A 20521-nucleotide genomic window follows, 5' to 3' on the forward strand; every position below is an offset into this window, starting at 1 on the left:
AACGTAGTCCAATTGCTGTGGGGGAAAAAAAATTGAACTGGTGCCATTGTGTCGGTCACAGGAAGAAAGAACCACACCACCAGTCTGCCCTCGCCCTGCTTTCTACACATTAAAATCACAATATTTCAAAGAATTCTTTGCCATTAAAGTGCTAATCTACAATCTTCAATTTCCAGGGTCATCACAAAATATTCAGCCAGTTCTACACACTTTGCTGCCTCTCTAGAATTGCAGTCATTCTTACCATGTGTAATACTGCAGATTTATGAATTATGTGTGTTTACATTGATGTTTGGCACTGTTATTTAAATTATATCCGATACAACCAATATAGAACAATGAAAACTTGACAGGTAGCCAGTAGATAAATTCTGGGTCTCACAGGACACGTAATTGGAACCCAGGGTTGTCCAACATCCGGCTCGCCAAAGGTTTCCATCCAATCCGTGGCTGAAAACAGGACGTGGGGCTGTTCCTCATCCTCACCGGGGGTCGGTGACTGGAGATGAGAAATTCCGCATCGTTAGAGCGGCTTTTTAAAGAACATCGCAAATCAATTTCACAGCTGACAGATCCTGACATCAGGAACAGCAGTTTCTGAACTTCAGACAGATTCGGAGTTTTTCTTAAAAGGCCGCGAGAAAACCCCGAAGCTGTCCGACGTTCAGAAACTGCTTTTCCTGATGTCAGAATCTGGCAGCTCGAAACTGACTTAAGATTTACAAAAACTGATTAACCACCAGCTAAGCATTCCCACTATCTGCAACTGTCTGGGACAGAGGGAGAGAAATGGGGAGAGAGAGAGACAGAAAAAGGGGGATAGCGAGAGAGAGAAAGGGGACAGAGAGAGGGGACAAAAAGAGAGGGGGGGGGGAAAGAGAGGGCAAAGAGAAAGAGGGGGAAGAGAGAGATAGTGGGGGGGTGGGGTGGGGGGAGAGGAAAAGGAAGTCAGAGAAAGAGAAGGGCAGAGAAAGCCTGGCAGAGAGAGACATCTATCCAGACTACTCCACATTGCTACAAGTGTGCAGGCAAACACTGACTACTTGTGTCAGCAAAAACATGTCAGGTATCTAAATCAGTATCCAATATTGTAACCAGAAATTAACTCAATAAATTGGTCTTTTCATTTAAAGCTTCTTCACAAAAATGCACCTTCATTGTTGTTTTGATTAATATTAAAGATAAATGTTTAATGCCTTTATCTTTCTGAAAATTTCTCACCGGCCCCCAATGTAAAACAAAAATTGTAATGTGGCCCCCACATGAAAAACGTTGGATAACCCTGCTGTAATCCATACATAAGGGAATGATGTGGATTTGAATCTCTAGATTAGTTTGAGCTTGGTATGCAAACCTAAGGATCAATTTTGTGTTAAAACTCATTTTTGTCAAGACCTTGCATGAAAAAAAACTTGCCCCCTCAGACTAGCATAGAATGGGGGCAGTAAGAACCCACCAAATCTAGTGATCGACACTACTGCTGGAGATTGGACTCTCCAATGACAACCTGCTTGCTGGGATGTAGAACTATATTGGTGTGAGGATATTCAGTGACATAGCAAAACCAATACATAATTTTCACCAAGTTTAAGCTCCATATAAAAATAAGGAAAACAGAGGTAAAATGAAACAGCAGAGTATAAGAGAAAAGATATTTATTAAGGTAGTAAATTTGAAACTTCAAGTTAATATTTCATAATTTGAATACATTGTAAAATCCTCAATTACATAACAATTTATTCATAGGTACAAAGAATATAGAAATAAGACACCCTAATCTTAAATCAATGACAACATATAAGCTGCACTACAAGTGGATTTGTGCATCCAAGGCTGATTTTCATTTGTAATTCTTTTTCCTGGAATATGAGGGTGGGAAGGCAAGGGACAAGCAAGGACAGAAGAGGGGATAAAAAAAATAAAGTTGAGATTTTAGTAGGTAGTAGGTAACACACAGGCGGACAAGCAAACAAATTTAAGAGCTGGCTGAAATTGAAATATCTGATTTCCGGCAAATGTTCATGAAGCAGCAATTTTTTCATTAAGAACTCTGATTATTATTGCACTTGAAGTTTACTAAAATTTGTCAGGAATTAAAGAACAAAGAAATGTGTCGCTCACATCCAAACACAACTTCTAAAAGGTGACAGCTGATAGATAGAAATTGAATGTATGTGTTGGGGAGGTGGCGGCACTAATCAAACAAAAATGACCCAAATGAAAATAAAATTACTGAGTTGAAACACTCTTAAAGGCCACTTCAGTTATATAATCAGAGTCTTCATATAATTTCTCCAGAGTTTATCACATTTGTTGGAGCAATTAATATTTTATTACATTTGTGCATCATTTTCATTTATACAGATGTCTAAATGAATACCTAAAGTAAACAAAAATGAATTTTACAACTCAGCAGTATTTTGACAGAAATGTATGACGTGACACGACTTAATGGGACTCCATTAATGATAACATCTATCTGAAGGAAAATTTACTTGGATTCATTTCTCTCGCATCTAAAATGGAAAGATTGACAGTTTCTATTAAGCAGAAACAATTTAGATTGGAGTTGCTAGCGTTGGCTCCATTTCAAGCCTGCACTGTAATTGGTTCAATGTTGGATTACATTATGTGCTAAAGAAAATAGTCAAAGTTTCAACTCGAGGTATCCAAAGGACTGTGCTGTTTTAGATTTACATTTTTAGATAACACTGCTTTTTCACATAGTAAACAACTACATTGATACAAATTTTTCTTGCACTTACAGAATGCTTCAGATCACGTTAAGAATCAATCTTTTTAAACATTACAGTACTTGGATAATAGAAACCTTTTGATGCCAAGATTACTTCATTTAATGAGGTGTTCAGCAGTCACTCATTTTTTAAAATCAAACATTTTTTCTGAAACCGACACAATTCTATGTTCCAAGTAATCATTCAAAAAAACTAAATCAGAAATACATTCATCTGCTGAAGGATTCGGCCCTGACAATCTGTGGCTTTAGCTGTTACATTATAGTACAGCTTGGGGCTTCATTCTCAGCATGACTCTGGAAACCAAATAGACAGCATTCAATCTATTGTATGCATCGAATTAAATAAAGGTTAAGATCTCTTCTAATAGTTCAGTTAGCAATGATAGCATGTAGCAGGATATTGATCATGAAACAAGAGGTTCAATTTCAGGGTTACATTGAATTAGATGATCTCAGCAGAAGTAGAATTAACGACTCAATTAGTTTCAGTAGCTTTTGATCAGTGGGGTGGGGGGGGGGGGTGGGGGAGAGGGGAGAAATCAGCTAAAGTTTCAGCATTTTGTGATCTCTGCTGGAAAGTGTGCAACCTACTTATACCTCCATACTTACACCCAAATTGATAAAGCAATGCAGAAAACAGAGAATGAGGATCACATCTAGTAGGAATAAATAAACAGAATGAAATAACTATGACATCAGAAAAATATGCAATCCTACAGAAACTTATACATGAACAGAATTACCAAATATAAATACAGTTCTAGGAATCAGCCCTCCCCCCTCCAAACCCCAATGTTTTAATAAAAATTTAAAAAGCTATCATCGCAGTCCCTAAAAAAAGATCCAAGTGGTCTCTGGACATAGAATGAGGCAACTGAATTTTGCCTTTTTTCACAAAGGATATTTTACCATTTTAAAAACTCTGGTACTTTTACAAGCGGTCTTAAAAATGCAATGTTTTTGGTGATACAACTTAGAAAATCAGGAAGCTTCCAGATTTTAAAATCAGGGAGCATGAAAATCACCATTAAAAAGCATGGTGAACAGAATTCATCAGATAGTTTCAAGCCAATAATTGATCCCTTCCACTGACTTCTGACCATAATTTAATTTACTGCAGGCTGTGATCTCATCAAATCAAAATTATTGCTTTATAATTCACTCAGGCATTTTTATGCAGCAAGAATGTTCTAATATGAAACAAAAGTACCATATGTGCTGGACCATAAGATGCACTTTTTTCTGGAAAAAGATTCACCTAAAATTGTCTTATGCTGTATTGTCCAAAGGTTACATCCAAATATTTCCTTTTAAAATCCTGGTGCATCTTATGGTCTGGCAAATATGGGTGTATCAAAATACATTTAATGCATGTAGTTGTCATACATGATATTAAAATAACTTGTGACCTTACTCTTTTAAAGTAGCCATATAAATTCAAAAACACCAACTATTAAACATTCACCATTTTACTAAAATCACAATGAACAAAAAGTGCACATTGTCTAAGTAAACTCAGAGGAGGAGACTGGGAATTAATAAACGGGAAACAAGGAAAAGGCAGAGACTTTGAACAAGTATTTTGAATCCGTCTTCACAGAAGACACAACAAACCCCAAGAATAGCAGTAAATCAAGGAGCAAAAATGAGGGAGGAACTTAAAACAATTAGAGAAAAAAGCACTTGGAAAACAAATGGGACTAAAGGCTGAAAGGTTCCCTGAACCTGATGTGCTGTATTCTGGGGCCTTAAACAAAGGGGCTACAGAGATAGTGGATGCATGGGTTGTAATCTTCCAAAACTCCCTAGATTCTGGAAAGATCACAGCAGATTGGAAAACTGCAAATGTAACACCTCTGTTTGAGAGAGGAGGGAGACAGAAAGCAGGAAACTATAGGCTAGTTAGCCTAACATCTGTCATCGGGAAAATGCTGGAATCTCAAGGCAATTGTAGCAGGACATTTACAAAATCATAATACAATCAAGTAGCGTGAACCTCGTTTTGAGAAAGGAAAATCATGTTCGACAGATTTATCAGAGTCTTTGAGGATGTAACAAGCAGTGCAGATAAAGGGGAACCAGTAGATGTAATGTATTTAGATTTCCAAAAGGCATTCAATAAAGGTGCCACATAAAAGGTTACTGCATAAGAGTTCATGGTGTTGAGCATAATATATTAGAATGGATTGAGGATTGGCTAAAAGGAAACAGAGTTGGGGAAACAGGTCATTTTCAAGTTGGCAAACTAACTAGTGGGGTGCCACAGGGATCAGTGATGGGGCCTCAACTATTTACAATCTATATTAATGACTTGGACAAAGGGACCAAGTGTATTATAGCCAAATTTGCTGATGCTACGATGGTAGGTACGAAAGCAAGTTGTGAGGAGGACACAGAGTCTGCAAACGGATATAGACAGGTTAAGTGAGTGGGCATAAGTTTGGCAGATGGAGTATAAAGTGGAAAACAAGTAAGGTTGTCCGCTTTGGTGCAAAGAAGAAAAAAGCAGATTATTTAAATGGAGAGACTGCAGAATTGCTAAATGCTGCAGTACAGAGGGATCTGGGTGTCCTCGTACGTAAATCATGAAAAGCTAGCATGCTGGTACAGCAATTAATTTTGCAAATTGAATGTTACCCTTTATTGCAAGGGGGATGGAGTATAAATATAAAGCAGTCTTGCTACAAATGTACAGGGCGTTGGTGAGATCACACCTAGAGTGCTGTATACAGTTTTGGTCCACTTATTTAAGGAGGAATATACTTGCATTGGAGGCAGTCCAGAGAAGGTTCACAAGGTTGATACCTGGGATGAGAGATTGTCTTCTGAGGAAAGGTGGAGCAGGTTGGGCCTATACTTACTGGAGTTTAGAAGAATGAGAGCTGATCTTATGGAAGTATAAAAGAATCTGAGGGGGATTGACAGGGTAGATACTGAGAGGATGTTCCCCTTCATGGGGAAATCTAGAACTAGTTTCAAACAAGGGGTCTCCTATTTATGATGGAGATGAGGAGGAATTTCTTCTCTCAGAGGACTGTTAATCTTTGGAATTCTCGACCCCAGAGAGCAGTGGAGGCTGGGTCATTGAATATATTCAAGGCTAAGCTGGTCAATTTTTTGATCGAAAAGGGAGTCGAGGGTAATGGGCAGCAAGCAGGAAAGTGGAGTTAAGGCCACGATTCGATCAGCCATGATCTGACTGAATGGCACAGCAGGCTCGAGGGGCCAAATGGCCTATGTCTGCTCCTATTTATTATGTTCTTATGAGGACACCCTCAGCTATTTGTGCTAAACTATAGTGCTAACTCAAGAAACTGAACAATTTTGCATCTTGCCAGACATAATAGGAAAATAACAGGAGACAATAAGTCTTCAAGATCAATCAGTTGGATCAGCTTTCCAAACAGGTTTATATTGGATCAGCCCAACATCCTTTGCGCAGCAGATTTCTTCCCCATTTGTTCCCAACCCAAGCCCCCATGGGCTGTACACCAGCCTCAAGAGGACAGGTACTTTGCCAGGCTCTGGAGAAAGAGTGGGGTAGTGAGATTAACTTCATAGCCCTTTCAAGCATCTTGCACATGCATGAGGGCCAAATGACTGCCTTCTGTGCTGCCGGATTCTACAATTCTAGAGCCACCTTCTTTCTGATTGCTACCATTCCAATTTTTTTTTCAATAAATGTGAAAGAGTAATCATGGTGACTCACTCTGGCCTTTCTCCCTTGAGGAGAAAATGCCTCCCCCTCCATGTACCAACAATCTTCAGTCATGCAGCCAAGACTGTTAACTCACGTTCACAACTATAAATCTCATACAAGTCCCATTATTCTGTGGTGTAGCTTGGAGCACAGATACATGGCACCACTATAACCCTTAATTTAAATACCAACTATTAGCTGAAGGGTTTTGCATAAAATGGTTAACATTTTTTTCAACCTTAATTTGATGATAAATACAGAGAGCACAAACAACTAATAAGAGTGCTTTACTGAGAATGAGTTAATTGGTTTACTGTAGAATCCTTGTATTCAAAATAATGACTTTAAACCTCTACTGGCTGTCTTGGGAATGAATGACCCAGACTGGCCAAAGTCTGAGCGTTTCAAGCCTGTGTACTGAGTACCGTGCTCTATTGCAGCGAGGTCTGGACAACGTGTCAGCCAACAGCGACGTCTCAACGCATTCCATCTTCGCTGTCTCCGGAGAATCCTTGGCATCAGGTGGCATGACCATATCTCCAATGCAGAAGTCCTCGAGGCTGCCAACATCCCCAGCATATACACTCTACTGAGCCAGCGGCACTTGAGATGGCTTGGCCATGTGAGCCGCATGGAAGATGGCAGATTGTCCAAGGATGCATTGTACAGTGAGTTCGTCACTGGTATCAGACCCAACGGCTGTCCATGTCGATGCTTTAAAGATGTTTACAAATACAACATGAAGTTCTGCAACATTGACCACAAGTTGTGGGAGTCAGTTGCCAGCGATCGCCAGAACTGGCAGACAGCTACAAAGGCGGGGCTAAAGAGAGGAGAGTCGAAGAGACTTAGCAGTTGGCAGGAAAAAAGACAGAAGTGTAAGGAGAAAGCCAACTGTGTAAGAGCCCCGACAACCAATTTTATCTGCAGCGCCTGTGGAAGAGTCTGTCACTCTAGAATTGGCCTTTATAGCTACTCCAAGCGCTGCTCCACAAACCACTGACCACCTCTAGGCGCTTACCCATTGTCTCTCAAGACAAGGAGGCCAAAGAAAGAATAATCCTTGTATTCAAAATAATGACTTCAAACTGGCTGTCTTGGGACTGAATCAACAAATATAATCTTTTTATGTAGATCAGAATGAAACAAATTCATGGATATGTGGAAAGAGAAAGTGGAATATCAAATATGTTGTTTGATCGAATGGCAGAAGGGTATGAAAGGCTCATTCACAAATACTGACTTAACAAAATTGTTACAAAGGAAGACAATTGATCAAGTTGTTACATGACTGTAACAAATCTATTAACACCCCATTTTATTCCTTCCCACCTCAATGCAATTGTGCACACTAATTAAAGCATAACCTAAGTCTTCCATCTCCCAATTCCAAAATACACCTGCATTGTTTGCACATCTGACAGCGGAAGTTTTTTTTAAAATGAAGATCCCTAGTTGCCAAATCAATACCAAGAACGAAAGAGAAAAAATTTTTTAACCCACATTTATGTGGCACATTTCAGATCTTTGCGATGTTCCAAAGTGCTTGACATCCAATATCTTAAATACTTTTATAATGTGTAATGCAGGTAACTGTGGTACCCAATTTGTGCATAAAGGTTTCACAAAGTGCAATGACAAATGATCAGGTAACTGTTACAGTGATATTTGCTGATGGAGGAAAGTTGGTCAGGACACCAGGAAATCTCCCATCTCCTTTTCAAAGAATGTCAATAGATCTTTTACAGTCACTAAGCGGGTGGACAGGACCTCTATTTAATGTCTCATCTGAAAGACAGCACCTCAGGCTGGCTTGAACTGAAAACCTTCTGGCCCAGAGTGCAACCACTGAACCAAGGCTAAGTAGGAATAAGCTTAGACTGTAAAGAGCTATGGAAGGGGGAGGGGGGGGGGGGTGGGTGAAGTAAGGAATACAAATGTTATTATTCATTCATGGGATATGGGCATCATGGACAAGGCCAGCATTTATTACCCATCCCTAATTGCCTTTGAGAAGGTGGTGGTGAGATGCCTTCTTGCAGGTACGCCCACAGTACTGTCAGGGAGGGAGTTCCAGGATTTTGACCCAGCGACAGGAAAGGAACAGCGATATAGTTCCACGTCAGGATGGTGTGTGGCTTGGAGGGGAACTTGCAGGTGATGCAAGTTGCTGCCCTTATCTTTCTAGGTGGTAGAGGTTGCGGGTTTATAAGACGCTGTCAAAGGCTAGGTGAGATGCTGCACTGCATCTCATAGATGGTATACACTGCCACCGCTGTGCGTCAGTGGTGAAGGGAGTGAATGTTTAAAGCAGTGAATGGGGTGCCAATAAAGCAGGTTGCTTTGTCCTGGCTGGTGTTGAGCCTCGAGTGTTTCTGGAGCTGCACTCATCCAGGCAAGTGCAGAGTATTCCATCACACTCCTTATTCGCACCTTGCAGATGGTGGACAGGCACTGGGGAGACAGGTGGTGAATTACTCGCTGCAGAATTCCCAGCCTCTGACTTGCTCTTGTGGTTACTATTTATGTGGCTTGTCCAGTTAACTTTCGGGTCAATGGTAACCCCCAGGATATTGATGATGGGGGACTCAGTGATGGTAATGCCGTTGAATGTCAAGGGGAGGTGGTTAGGTTCTCCTGTTAGAGATGGTTATTGCCTGGTAGTTGTGTGACACAAATGTTACTTGTCACTTATCAGTCGAAGCCTGAATATTCTCCAGGTCTTACTGCAGCTCTGGAAAGAATGGAGTTATAGTAACAATGCAGTGAATCTCTATTCCATGTGAAAGCTCATCATTCACAAGAAAAACCAACTTACTTACCCCTAAAAGAACTGAGCATCCTCAATATAAACCACTTAGATAATTTGAAAGACACAATTGGAACTTGCTGGAGCCCATATCCTTGAAGATCCAGCAAACATACCAGGAGTGAATAAAACTGGATGTCAGAATGGCAGATTGTTCTTTGCCAAAATCATCAGGATTAGAAAGAGAAAGGAGTCAAAAACATCATTTTTGTTTTTAGCAGGGAGAAGAAGTGAACTACACTACATAAACTATAACAAAATTGGATTTCTGAATACACGCCTCCATCTCAATCACAGTCTAAACACAAAACGTGGCAAGATCTGCTGAATAGGATATTTATACAACTGGTGAACAGGACATCATACAACATGAATCAGTCATTTGTTATTAGTTAGGGTCACTGACCCGAAACGTTAACTCTGCTTCTCTTTCCACAGATGCTGCCAGACCTGCTGAGTGGTTCCAGCATTTCTTGTTTTTATTTCAGATTTCCAGCATCCACAGTATTTCGCTTTTATATTATATTTGTTATTAGTTAACCTTACTCATTATGTAACCATGTCTCCTCTGTATCACGCGTGACATTTCCAACAGTAATTGCGTCTATGACAGTATTGCCAGAAAAAATTTGGAATGTTTGCATATATATCAGCTTCCTTATTCAATCACAGCATTCACTGACTTTCCGACTTAAAAGGAGAGAGTCTCACTTCTGAGCCAAGGCTGATTAGCAATAAGCACACCAGGGAGTGAAACAGACTTTTCCCCTTCTTTCTTCCCCTTTCCAGAACTGTTGTTTTTACAAACATATCTAAAATTTTATGAAGTTCAATTTAAACTGGACACAGCATGCACTAAACTCAACTGTTATGATCCAAAGCCATCAATGGAGTTGTTAAAATGCAGCCTATTTGTTATCTCACAAGAAGCTAAATGGTGAATTCATGCATGTAACTGAGCCACAACACACCAGAAGATTCAATTCCTGGTGTTTGAGTTTGCTCTTCTGAACTGGCTTGGCAGTAAGGACATGTGAAATTGGTCCCAGTACTCCTGGGAATAGCATTCTGCTCGAGGTTGTGCAAATCAGTATTCAGCAATCCCTGATACCCAGTGCATGTGGATGCTGTCAGTTGAGGATAGGTTCAATTGTGATGTTCACTATGTGCAAATAATCTCCAGACTGTTGGGATTCACACAAAGGATGCTCTGTTGAGCAAGATACAGGTGGTGAATAGACCATAGTTCAACACGAGTCAGTGCCAGAAAATTATGGTCTGGGTTTTCAATTGGGGTCAGGAACCGGAAATGGGGGCTGGTTCCGGGCCCTGATCCTGCATGGTGTACTTTAGGCACACGCAGAGGAATTTTCAAATCCTCAGCCAATTAATCGTCAGGGAGTGGACTCACCCTCCCTGAATGGGCTCCCAATGCTGGACGGGCAATGGGAGGCCCTGCAACACTCAGTGATTGGCAGCCGCACCGGCTGAGGTGGGAGCAGCCGATCTGAAGATGGAGGCTGTGAGGGAGGAGGCCAGGTAAGTTTATTTAATTTTTAAAACTGCCACAGTGGTCTGGTCATAATCTTGAAGGGTCAAACCCTCCAGGGGATGCCCAGTGGCTGCAGCTGTGGCCCGGCAGCTGTTATGGGTCAGGTGGCGCAGGAACGGAGCCCTTTAATGTTAATAGGCCTCAACTGGCTGCCTGCTGGGAAGCTGCCTGATCTGACCCTGAGCCACTCTCATTCAAAATGGCTCCGGGTCAGGATCGTGGCAGCAAACTGGCATGGAGGCAGACAGCGCCAAAATGTGCATTTGCCCAACTCAGATACTGACCCCGACCGCATTTAAAAATCCAGCCGTACAAGTTCACAATCATGAATTAAATTGGACTTCTCAATATTGATTTGAACCGCATTGGTAGAAGTTACATTAGAGCTTTTGCGGGGCTTCCACTCAATAGCCTTGCTTCTGATTGTTATCCAAAGACATAACTAGAAATAACATGGTCATGCAGCAAGGTACAGATCATGCTCAGCTCCCAACTTTGTCTCCACAACAAAATACCAAGAAGAAGAAGAAACCTAGTGTTAACAATTCAGGGAATGCTTTTCTTATAACCTTCGAATAAATAGATCAAATAACAGAAAAGAGGAGACTAACCCAAGTCACAGCATTCAACTGATTTTTTGGAATGACTCCAGAGTTTTTGTTTGAGAATCACAGAATCTCGCAGAGCCGAAGTTGCCCATTTGACCAAATATATATCCAATTCCACTTTGAAAGTCACTGCTGAATCTGCTTCCATTACCTTTTTAAGCAGTGCCTTACAGATCATCACAACTCACTGCATAAAAAAAATTCTCCTCTTCTCATTTCTGGCTCTTTTGCCAATGTCCTCTGGTTACTGACCTTTTGCCAATGGAAATTGTTTCTCTTTATTTACTCTTTCAATAACCTTTGGGATTTTGAACACCTCCATTAAATCTCCCCTCAACTGTCTCTGCTTCAAGGAGAACAATCCTATCTTCTCTGGTCTCTTCACATAACTAAAGTCCCTCATCCCTGGTATTATTCTAGTAAATCTCTGCTGCACCCTCTCTCAGGCTTCACCATCCTTCCTAAAGATGTGTGCCTTGGACATCATGTCCAAAAGCTAATTTTATGCCTTGATGACTAAAGGAACAGTTTCTAGATGCCAGTCCTATTTCTGGCCCAATTTTGTCGAACTAGAAATATTATTTCAAATTGATCTTGTGTTCTTTGTGATCTTAGACATCATTGTGATAGGTTATTAAAATGGGGGCCAATAGATCTATTCCATTTAGCAACATATTCTAGCTTGCTCGTATCACCAAATTTGCTTTCTATTACAAACGCAAGATCATCAGCACCCTTTCGAGCTGCATTTTGTGCACTTGAAGATAAGCAGCATTCTCCTGAATAATCATACCATTGGAGTATATTGAATCCGCCGCCGAATGGGCTCACTGGGATAGTCACCATCCTCGTCTCCAGTTGAACTTCCGGGTATTTCCAAAATTGTCTGTGTAGCCATCTCCTGTGAAATCAGCATTGTTAGTTGAAGTAGTGTTTTTTGGCTAAAAGGTCATGCATTCCACAGAACTATGAAAAGGCTGAAGAGGGTCCCTTATGATGCTATTATACAGGATTATAACATCTTGTTAAATTATCCTGAAGGAATTCTTGTCTGTTTTATATTTAAAAGGGACTCTAGGCTTACCAAGCCCATAAATGGATTCCAATCCTACAATGATTCCAGTCACTGTAGATTTCCAATATAATTTTGTTTTTTTCATTTAACGTTGGCCTTGAGCAATTAATTCTCATTGCACCATTTCTCCCCCCAGACATCAAATTATGTGAAACGATTACTTATTAGAGGCATCAGTTTCAAACATTTGCTCTTTATATTAGAAAGTTGCAAAACTTTACAAAGAAGTTTAAAATGGTACAATGTCCTGGTAAATTAATCAGGCTTCTTGTACAACTCACTCAACAATTCCACATTCATCTCAAATGAATCATTTCTGCCTTAAAATCTTTTAATCAAACTTTTGGTCATCTGCCCTAATATCTCCTTATGTGGCTTAATGTAAAATTTTGTTTGATAATGCTCCTGTGAAGTGCCTAGTGACATTATACAGTGTTAAAGTCGCTATATAAAATACAAATTGTTCTAGGAGAATCAGAAAAGTGGTTCACAAATTGAAACAAACCAGGAGATGTTTGGAGAAATCAAAATTCAAGTCAATAGCTGACCTCACATGCTTAACAAGTGACATAATGGAAATATTTCCATTTCAGGAGAAACATTACTGATTTACAGATTGTATTAAGCTCCCAGGATTTACATTAAATTAAAACAGTCATAGTAATGGAGAATTTGCATAGGAATGTTTTGAAAATAGAACAAAATTCAGCTTTAAAAAAATGCATGCATTACTCAGTTATACCTGTGTAAATTCAGAGTTAATAACTTTCCAATTCTTTTCAAAAAAAAAAGTTATGTCGTTATTTTTCACACCATCTCACCACCAGCTAAGAAAACATTACAAAAATACTTTTTTTGATTCAAGGCACCAAGAATCTACATTGTTACCAATTCAGCAAAGCATTCATACATTACACTTCTACTACTAGATGCATTGTGTAGAAGTTTTATTGTTCGCATACTGCCAAAACAATTTTTTCCAAAAGGTTACTAAAACTTTTGGTGGCTGCCGTGGCAAATCAGAATGGTATGAAATGAGCACTGAGCCATCTTAAATCCGCAGATTAGTAAAGCGGACATTTAAAATGGAGTGATACAACTTTTAGTATTTGAGATTGTGTTACCGCTCATATACAGTGCATTTATATCAATATATTTTGCACGTACATCTCTCTGCTTCCATTACACTTATATAACACTTATTGCACACACCTTTCCACGATCATCGAGGAGAACCACCTGCACATCTCCTGTTCCCCAAGATGTTATGCTCTTCGCCACCAAGTTAGCTGGAGGACCTTGGGCATCATTGCTATTCGCAGCCCAGACCTAATACAAGAAGAGAGAATAGTTCAATTAATGTTACTTCAAGATTCACACAAAAAAATTTACATGAGTCAGAATTATGCATTTCAGCAAACGTAAAATTAATTGTAGCAAAATCCATTGTATTCTCCCTCCCCAGCCCCGCCCCACCACAACAATTCAAGAACGTCACAAGACAAGCGAAGACAGTCAGCACTCAGACTGCACATTTCGATATTTTCTTACATAAGTTTAAAAGTATCCATTTATAGGAGGAGATGGATTAAAAGTAGATTAACTTAAATATGCACCAGCATAGTGCATAACTCATTAATCTCATTATGCAAATTCCTGAAGTTAGTTATTTTTTCCATTTATCAGATTCTTTGTGGTACTTGTTCTATTCATCATCAACTTCCCTACCCCACGCCCGTCCCAACGTTCCCCATGGCTGTCACAATGCAGTCCCTCTCTCTCTTCTGACTCTTTCCCTCACACTTAGATTGAAAGTAAAACATTATAAATATACAAAAGAGGGAACAGCAAGCCCAAATAACGACAGACCAGTGAGTTTAGTGGCAGAATTGGTAGAATCCATTATACCAGCAGAGTAAATGAGCACTTGCAAAAGTACAAACTCAGAGAGCTTGGGGATAGTTTTGGAAAGATAGCTGATGTCTCACTAACCCAATCGTCTTTATGGAGCTCAGAGTAGAATGGATTGTTGGTAGATGCAACAATTTTCAGATGGTATTTGATAAGGTTGCATGTAGCGATAAATAGCTGAAATTGCAGCACGTGAAATCATGTGGTGTGGTATATAATATCTTTTGTATACTACCTCTCTGTTGGGAGGTGTAAATAAAAAGCTTTTCCAACATGGCTGCTCTCAGTTAAGACCTCATGTTAGTTTTAGTTTTATTCTGAATATACAACAGAAACATGAGGAAAGGATGGCACTAATTTTTTTTTTGCATCTCATTCGAGCGAATACAGTTTGAAGAACATTCTGACACACTTTTTGGAACTCCCAAAGTCGATTTTGAGGAAGGACGAGCAATTTGAAAGATTGCTTAGTGTGTCTGCAATTCATGTTCAGCTGCAACTCTGAGTACATAATTTTAAAAAGTATGGCACTGAGGACATATTTTGGGGCAATGGGGGAATTCAACCCTAACAAAAAAAGGACTGGTGTAATTATGAATGAAGGTTACACATTTGACTGCAAGCTAATAAAATCCTAAACGATAAACTGTATGTTTTCCTGACCATGATAAGGCCAAATGCTTTTGAGGTGGTGTTTAATCAATGTTGCCCATGAGACCCCAGTACTTTGGACTATTCTGAAATAAATGAGATTCTGGACTCATTATAGCTCGACTGTTACGATCTGGTGAAAAAGGAATCTAGGTGTCCCTCTCAGCCTTCAGCTGGTCTTACCGTAACGGGGTTTAATTTTAAACACACTGCGTTTTTAGCTCCCCCTTGGTGAATCTATGTTCACCGTTTTCCAATTATAAGGCAAAGAAACCAGCACAAACAGGCTTTCTTAGGTTTAAAGAAGAAAGGTTGAAATTTATTCAACTGAAACTCTAATTCGGTTAGCGCCTATGGATATACAATGTGCTCACGCTAACATGTGTACGCAATGCACACATGCAAATAGAAACAGAACAGAGCAGAAGAAATAAAGTGGAACAGTTTGAGGCAATCTCTGAAGAGGGTTTTGTTACAGTTCTTTGAGCTCACTGTAGAGTCCTTGAATGTAGGTGGATCTTGCTTTTCATTGGGGCCCAGTATTCTTCTTAAACCTTGTTCGCTGTAGGAGATTTTTCTCGCTTGGGGTTCATTTGTCTTCAGTGGATTCAGAGGCTTCTGAGAAAAAGATGGGAGCAGATAGGAGAGATCTTCGCAATCCGGGAGCAAGCAGTCTTCAAGTTCAAACTGTTTGTACCATTCGGAAGACCCCAGGTTGCTGAGCAGGTTAGTCATGTGACTAACTGGTCTGACCATTTTTTAGTTCTGTGGATTGTATCATCTTAGCAGGGCCTGGAATGCGCTTCCCTGTCTTCAATGTCTGGTGCTTAAAGTCCATTGTGGGTTAAATGGATAAGGGAAGTAACCTCTCTTGCCCCTATTGGTATGTAAAATTCTTGCAGCCAAGTGGTGGCAGCTGTTGGAACAGGCCTTCTCTTGTTCCCAGCAACATTTTGAAATTCAATGCTCATATGGCAAAATTAATATGCCTCATTCTTGGCAGGTGGGGGTCTAGAATGATACGACTAACAACAAAATTGCGCTTCGAGCTACATTTCGTGGAAGGATGAAGTTGCCGAGTGAGTCTATTGCAGATTATATTCTAAAATTGAAGAAAATGTCTTGTCACTGTGGTTATTGTGCCAACTTAAAAGTCAGCCTTAGAAACATGTTTGTTGGAACTCTAAACAGTAAAATCCAGGTCAAGCTTTTGCGTAAAGGCAATAAGCTGATGTGGAAGGAGATCTGTGATGAGGCTACAGCCATGGAAATGGCAAGAGATAGCTTCAGATTGCAAGAAAGTTATTTTCCTGACCCGGATGGGAAGGTCCACTGGATTTCAGCAGGAACCAGACAGTCACATTCACAGACTCAGAGTCAGAAATTTGCCATGGTAACCACCAACCAACTAAATGCTCCCATTTCCAGTCAAAGTGCTTTGGCTGTGGGAAATATCCAGACAGCATGCAATACAGGAAACAGTAATGCTCCAGGTCACAGCAATGCATCAGGTCGAAGTCATGGTAGCCCAAAAGTTAGATCAGGCTCCTGGAAGTCCACAAATGTGCAAATGATAGATATGGAAACAGAAGTTGATGTTATCGAGCAGGAAGATCAAGAGTTGTACTCAGTCAGAGAGCAAGGAAAACAGAACATGGATGTTGATAGAAACAGGGCTGAAGACAGAATTCCAGCACCCACAGTAAAAATGAAAATCAGAGATTCACAACTTACGTTAGTCATCGATACTGCTGCAGCTGCGTCTGTTACCTTCGAAGAGTACAAGAAACCCCAAAGTCACATTTCCTTACGAAAAATTGGTGTGAAACTGACTAGTTATTCCAATAACAGTATTCCATTATTAGATGAAGTGAGTGCAAAGGTGGAATACAATGATGCATCCTATTACTTGCCATTGATAGTAGTAGGAGGGAACAAAGTCTCCCCGATGGGAAGAAATTGGCTTAAGAATATACATTTAAACTAGGCAGAGTTATTCACAGTAAGGACAATACTAAGTGGGATGAAAGGAGTGTGCTGTTTCTTGAATGATATTTTTGTAAGTACTAAGACAGAGAAAGAACACATTGTAAGGTTGAACGAAATCCTGGATGAACTTCGAGAGTAATGACATCAAAGCTAAAAAGCACAAGTGTTGCTTCATGGTGTCAAGTGTAACATACCTGTGTCACCAAATAGAGGGTGAAGGTATCCACCCAACGCAGGAGAAGGTTGAGGGGTTTTTAAAAGCAAAGAGACCACAGAACAAAGAAGAACTTAGAATATTTACAGGAATTGTTGTGTATTATTCTAATTTCATCCCCAACTTAGCGAATACGTTCACTCCATTTTATCAACTGCTCAAATTGTAAGAAAGTTAGATTGGGAGTGGTCTGTGGAATGTCAGAATGCATTTGAAGAACTGAGGAAAGTACTGACTAGTGATGCTGTTTTGATCCACAATGATTCCAAGAAACTATTGGTTTTAGTGCACAATGTCTCACCACAGTGGTTAGGTGTGATGTTCACATAATGGAAAACAGTGCGGAAAAGCCGGTCACATAGGCTTCACGTATTTTAACAATGTCAGAGCAAAATTACTCAAGTTGAGAAAGAGGCATTAGTGATCATATATGGTGTTACAAAGTTCCATAAATACCTATACTTTGTTAACTGACCTTTTTGCTTCTCAGCATTTGCCCTGTCAAGCCCCTCAAGAGTTTAGTATGCTTCAATTAAATCACCTCTCTTCCTTCTTAACTCCAGGGAATATAGGCACACTTTGCACATTCCCTCCTCATAGGGCAATTCCCTCATCCCAGGAACCAGTCTAGTGAACCTTAGTTGCGCTCTCTTTCGGTAAGGAGACTGTGTGGCCTCACCAATGCCCGATACAACTGTAATGAGATTTCTTTACTCTTCTGTTGCAGCTTCCAACATCTCAGTGCTGCAGTGGAAGCTCAGACTGAAGTTGTGCAAGGTCAGCTTGCTGCCATGCAAGCTCAGACAGCTACCATCATGGCTGTAGATTAGTGTGCAAAGGGGCTTGCAGGACGTCACTGCAGACCAGCACTCCATCCTCCAACAGATTACTAGGATTGCTGAGGCACTGCCCAGTAGCTCCATGCAGCATGAACCTGCTGCCCTCACTCAGGAAGACAGTGCTCATCCCACCCCACCTGGCTGTTGCCCGTCAGCCATCCCAGACTGCTATCGCCCATACCGAGATGGTGCCATCCTTCCAGGCTCAGAGCTGCTCAAAGATGTCCATCTGAACACTCCCTCACTGAAAGTCAGCAGCATTCCACCTGCCATGCCACAGCCACTGAGGTAGTATTGCACAGGAGCACGAGGATACGCAGAGGCATATGCAAGACAGGATCTAAGTGAATCCACAAGGGTGATTAATTGACTTTTGTATGCATTATGGCATGATTTCATTTATAAATTTGGTTTGGGATGTTTATTTTGTGGTGACTTTTATTCTGCATTGTGGCCAAGTAACAGAGGGAATGCAAGATGTGGGACTTTTGGTGAATAGGGATTGTAGTTATTGGTATCGAACTCAGATGAGTTCTTCACGGACAGCCCAGGCAGAAAGGCACTGTCTAGGTTCCCTACTCCCTCTTCCAGCAGTTTGTTGTACTCTGCATGCCCTCTGCTCATTCTGGTGCACTAGCCTAGTAGTGCACCCATGTTTGGAAGCAAGTGGCTTGTGCAGAAGCTTTCAAGTCAGCAGAAATTCCTTCAACATGTCACACCACTCGCTGTAGATTCTTACAACTTGAAACAGCTACAGAAAGCACCAAACACTTGTAGAAATGTAAAGAACAAAGAAAATTACAGCACAGGAAACAGGCCCTTTGGCCCTCCAAGCCTACGCCGATCCAGATCCTCTATCTAAACATGTCGCCTATTTTCTAAGGGTCTGTATCTCTTTACTTCCTGTCCATTCATGTATCTGTCTAGATACATCTTAAAAGACGCTATCGTGCCCGCGTCTACCACCTCTGCTGGCAACGCGTTCCAGGCACCCACCACCCTCTGCGTAAAGAACTTTCCACGCATATCCCCCCTAAACTTTTCCCCTTTCACTTTGAACTCGTGTCCCCTAGTAATTGAATTCCCCACTCTGGGAAAAAACGTCTTGCTATCCAACCTGTCTATGCCTCTCATGATTTTGTACACCTCAATCAGGTCCCCCCTCAACCTCCGTCTTTCTAATGAAAATAATCCTAATCTGCTCAACCTCTCTTCGTAGCAACAACTAGAAGAAAATCAACTCGCAACCAACTTGTAAGTAGTTGATGATCCCTTTAAATAGCAATGGTGGAGTCCCACGCTGCTGCTGAAGGTGCATTCAACTGTGCGAGGTTATTAGAGGGTGTTGACTGCGGCTCCAAAATGGCACCACTGATGTTAAATTAGTGTTTGATCAAATGTCCACTCACTAAAAAGGAATCAGCATGATTCACACGCTATGTCCTTCCATGTCCCATGAACACTCTTTTCACGACAGATCTGCCTCTTGCATACACCTGGCAGACACTCACTGCACATACGCTAATGCCTAAACCAAATGTGTGCACCTGCCAGGATGCCCTTTTGGAGCACTAAGGGCACTCAGAATCCCAAAATGGGTACCAATGAGTCCAATTTCTTGCCTTTTTTTGTAAAAGATAAAGGCTTCTGATGAAATGCCAACATTCTACAACCTTTTTCCAAGCCCTATGAACATTTTTTTCCCCATGTCAGACACTTATTGAAAAAAACGCTAGGAAATAGATGCATGGAAATGATTACAAGATTAATTCATCTAAGTTGAGATGATGGTTGGAAACTCAGACAAATTCATTAGTTATCCTGATACCTACATTATTCACAGCACTCTGCAGATCTTCGATGCAGAAATTTCTCTTTCAATGTCAGACACAAGTGATTGCTTATATGTTTCTGTAAAGTACATTGTGTAATGCTAAAGAAAAACTTATTATTCAGGAATTTAACAATATGCAACTGAAAAGCGGAAATGTGAACTTCTCAGCACAATTTTAATATGTACAAAATAATAAATCACACTCATTTTGTAGAAGAAAGCAGTATGGGTTGCTTCTGCATGGATATTATAGATGCAAAGTTCTACAGCTCTAGGTTAATACTTACAGTTACTTCTTGCTTAGCTTTAAGTGTATAACGTGTAGGAAACTTGTATCTAATCTCGGACGAATCCTCAAATCGTCTTCTTATAGTGCATCCACCTACTGGCTGATCCTACAAGGATATTAATAAAGTATTGTACTTTGAAATTCCTTGGAAAGTATTAAAAAGTAACCATTTGTATCCAATACTGATTTTTCTCACTATTTAAAAATACCTTTTATTAAAAAGTAATTTGATCAAGGTTTTTTAAAAATATATTTCAAACCTAACCATGGCTTAACTTAACTCACACCCAAA

At 40.3% G+C, this 20521-nt stretch overlaps 1 protein-coding gene across 1 annotated transcript in view; it reads right to left on the minus strand.

The window, feature by feature from the left end:
• Nucleotides 1-1723: 1723 nt before the first annotated feature.
• Nucleotides 1724-20521, minus strand: part of LOC137352312 (lamin-B3-like) — a 58741-nt gene continuing 39943 nt past the window's right edge. Inside the window, exons 8-12 of the mRNA XM_068017597.1 lie at nt 20228-20335; nt 13715-13831; nt 12221-12328; nt 3368-3414; nt 1724-3052 (exon numbers count right to left, since the gene is read on the minus strand). Of these exons, the coding sequence (XP_067873698.1) occupies nt 3409-3414; nt 12221-12328; nt 13715-13831; nt 20228-20335 (339 nt within the window). The 3' untranslated portion in view covers nt 1724-3052; nt 3368-3408. The remainder of the gene's footprint in view (nt 3053-3367; nt 3415-12220; nt 12329-13714; nt 13832-20227; nt 20336-20521) is intronic.

The sequence above is a fragment of the Heterodontus francisci genome, chromosome 38 (genome assembly GCF_036365525.1).
Source record: "Heterodontus francisci isolate sHetFra1 chromosome 38, sHetFra1.hap1, whole genome shotgun sequence".
Classification (NCBI taxonomy): Eukaryota; Metazoa; Chordata; class Chondrichthyes; order Heterodontiformes; family Heterodontidae; genus Heterodontus; species Heterodontus francisci.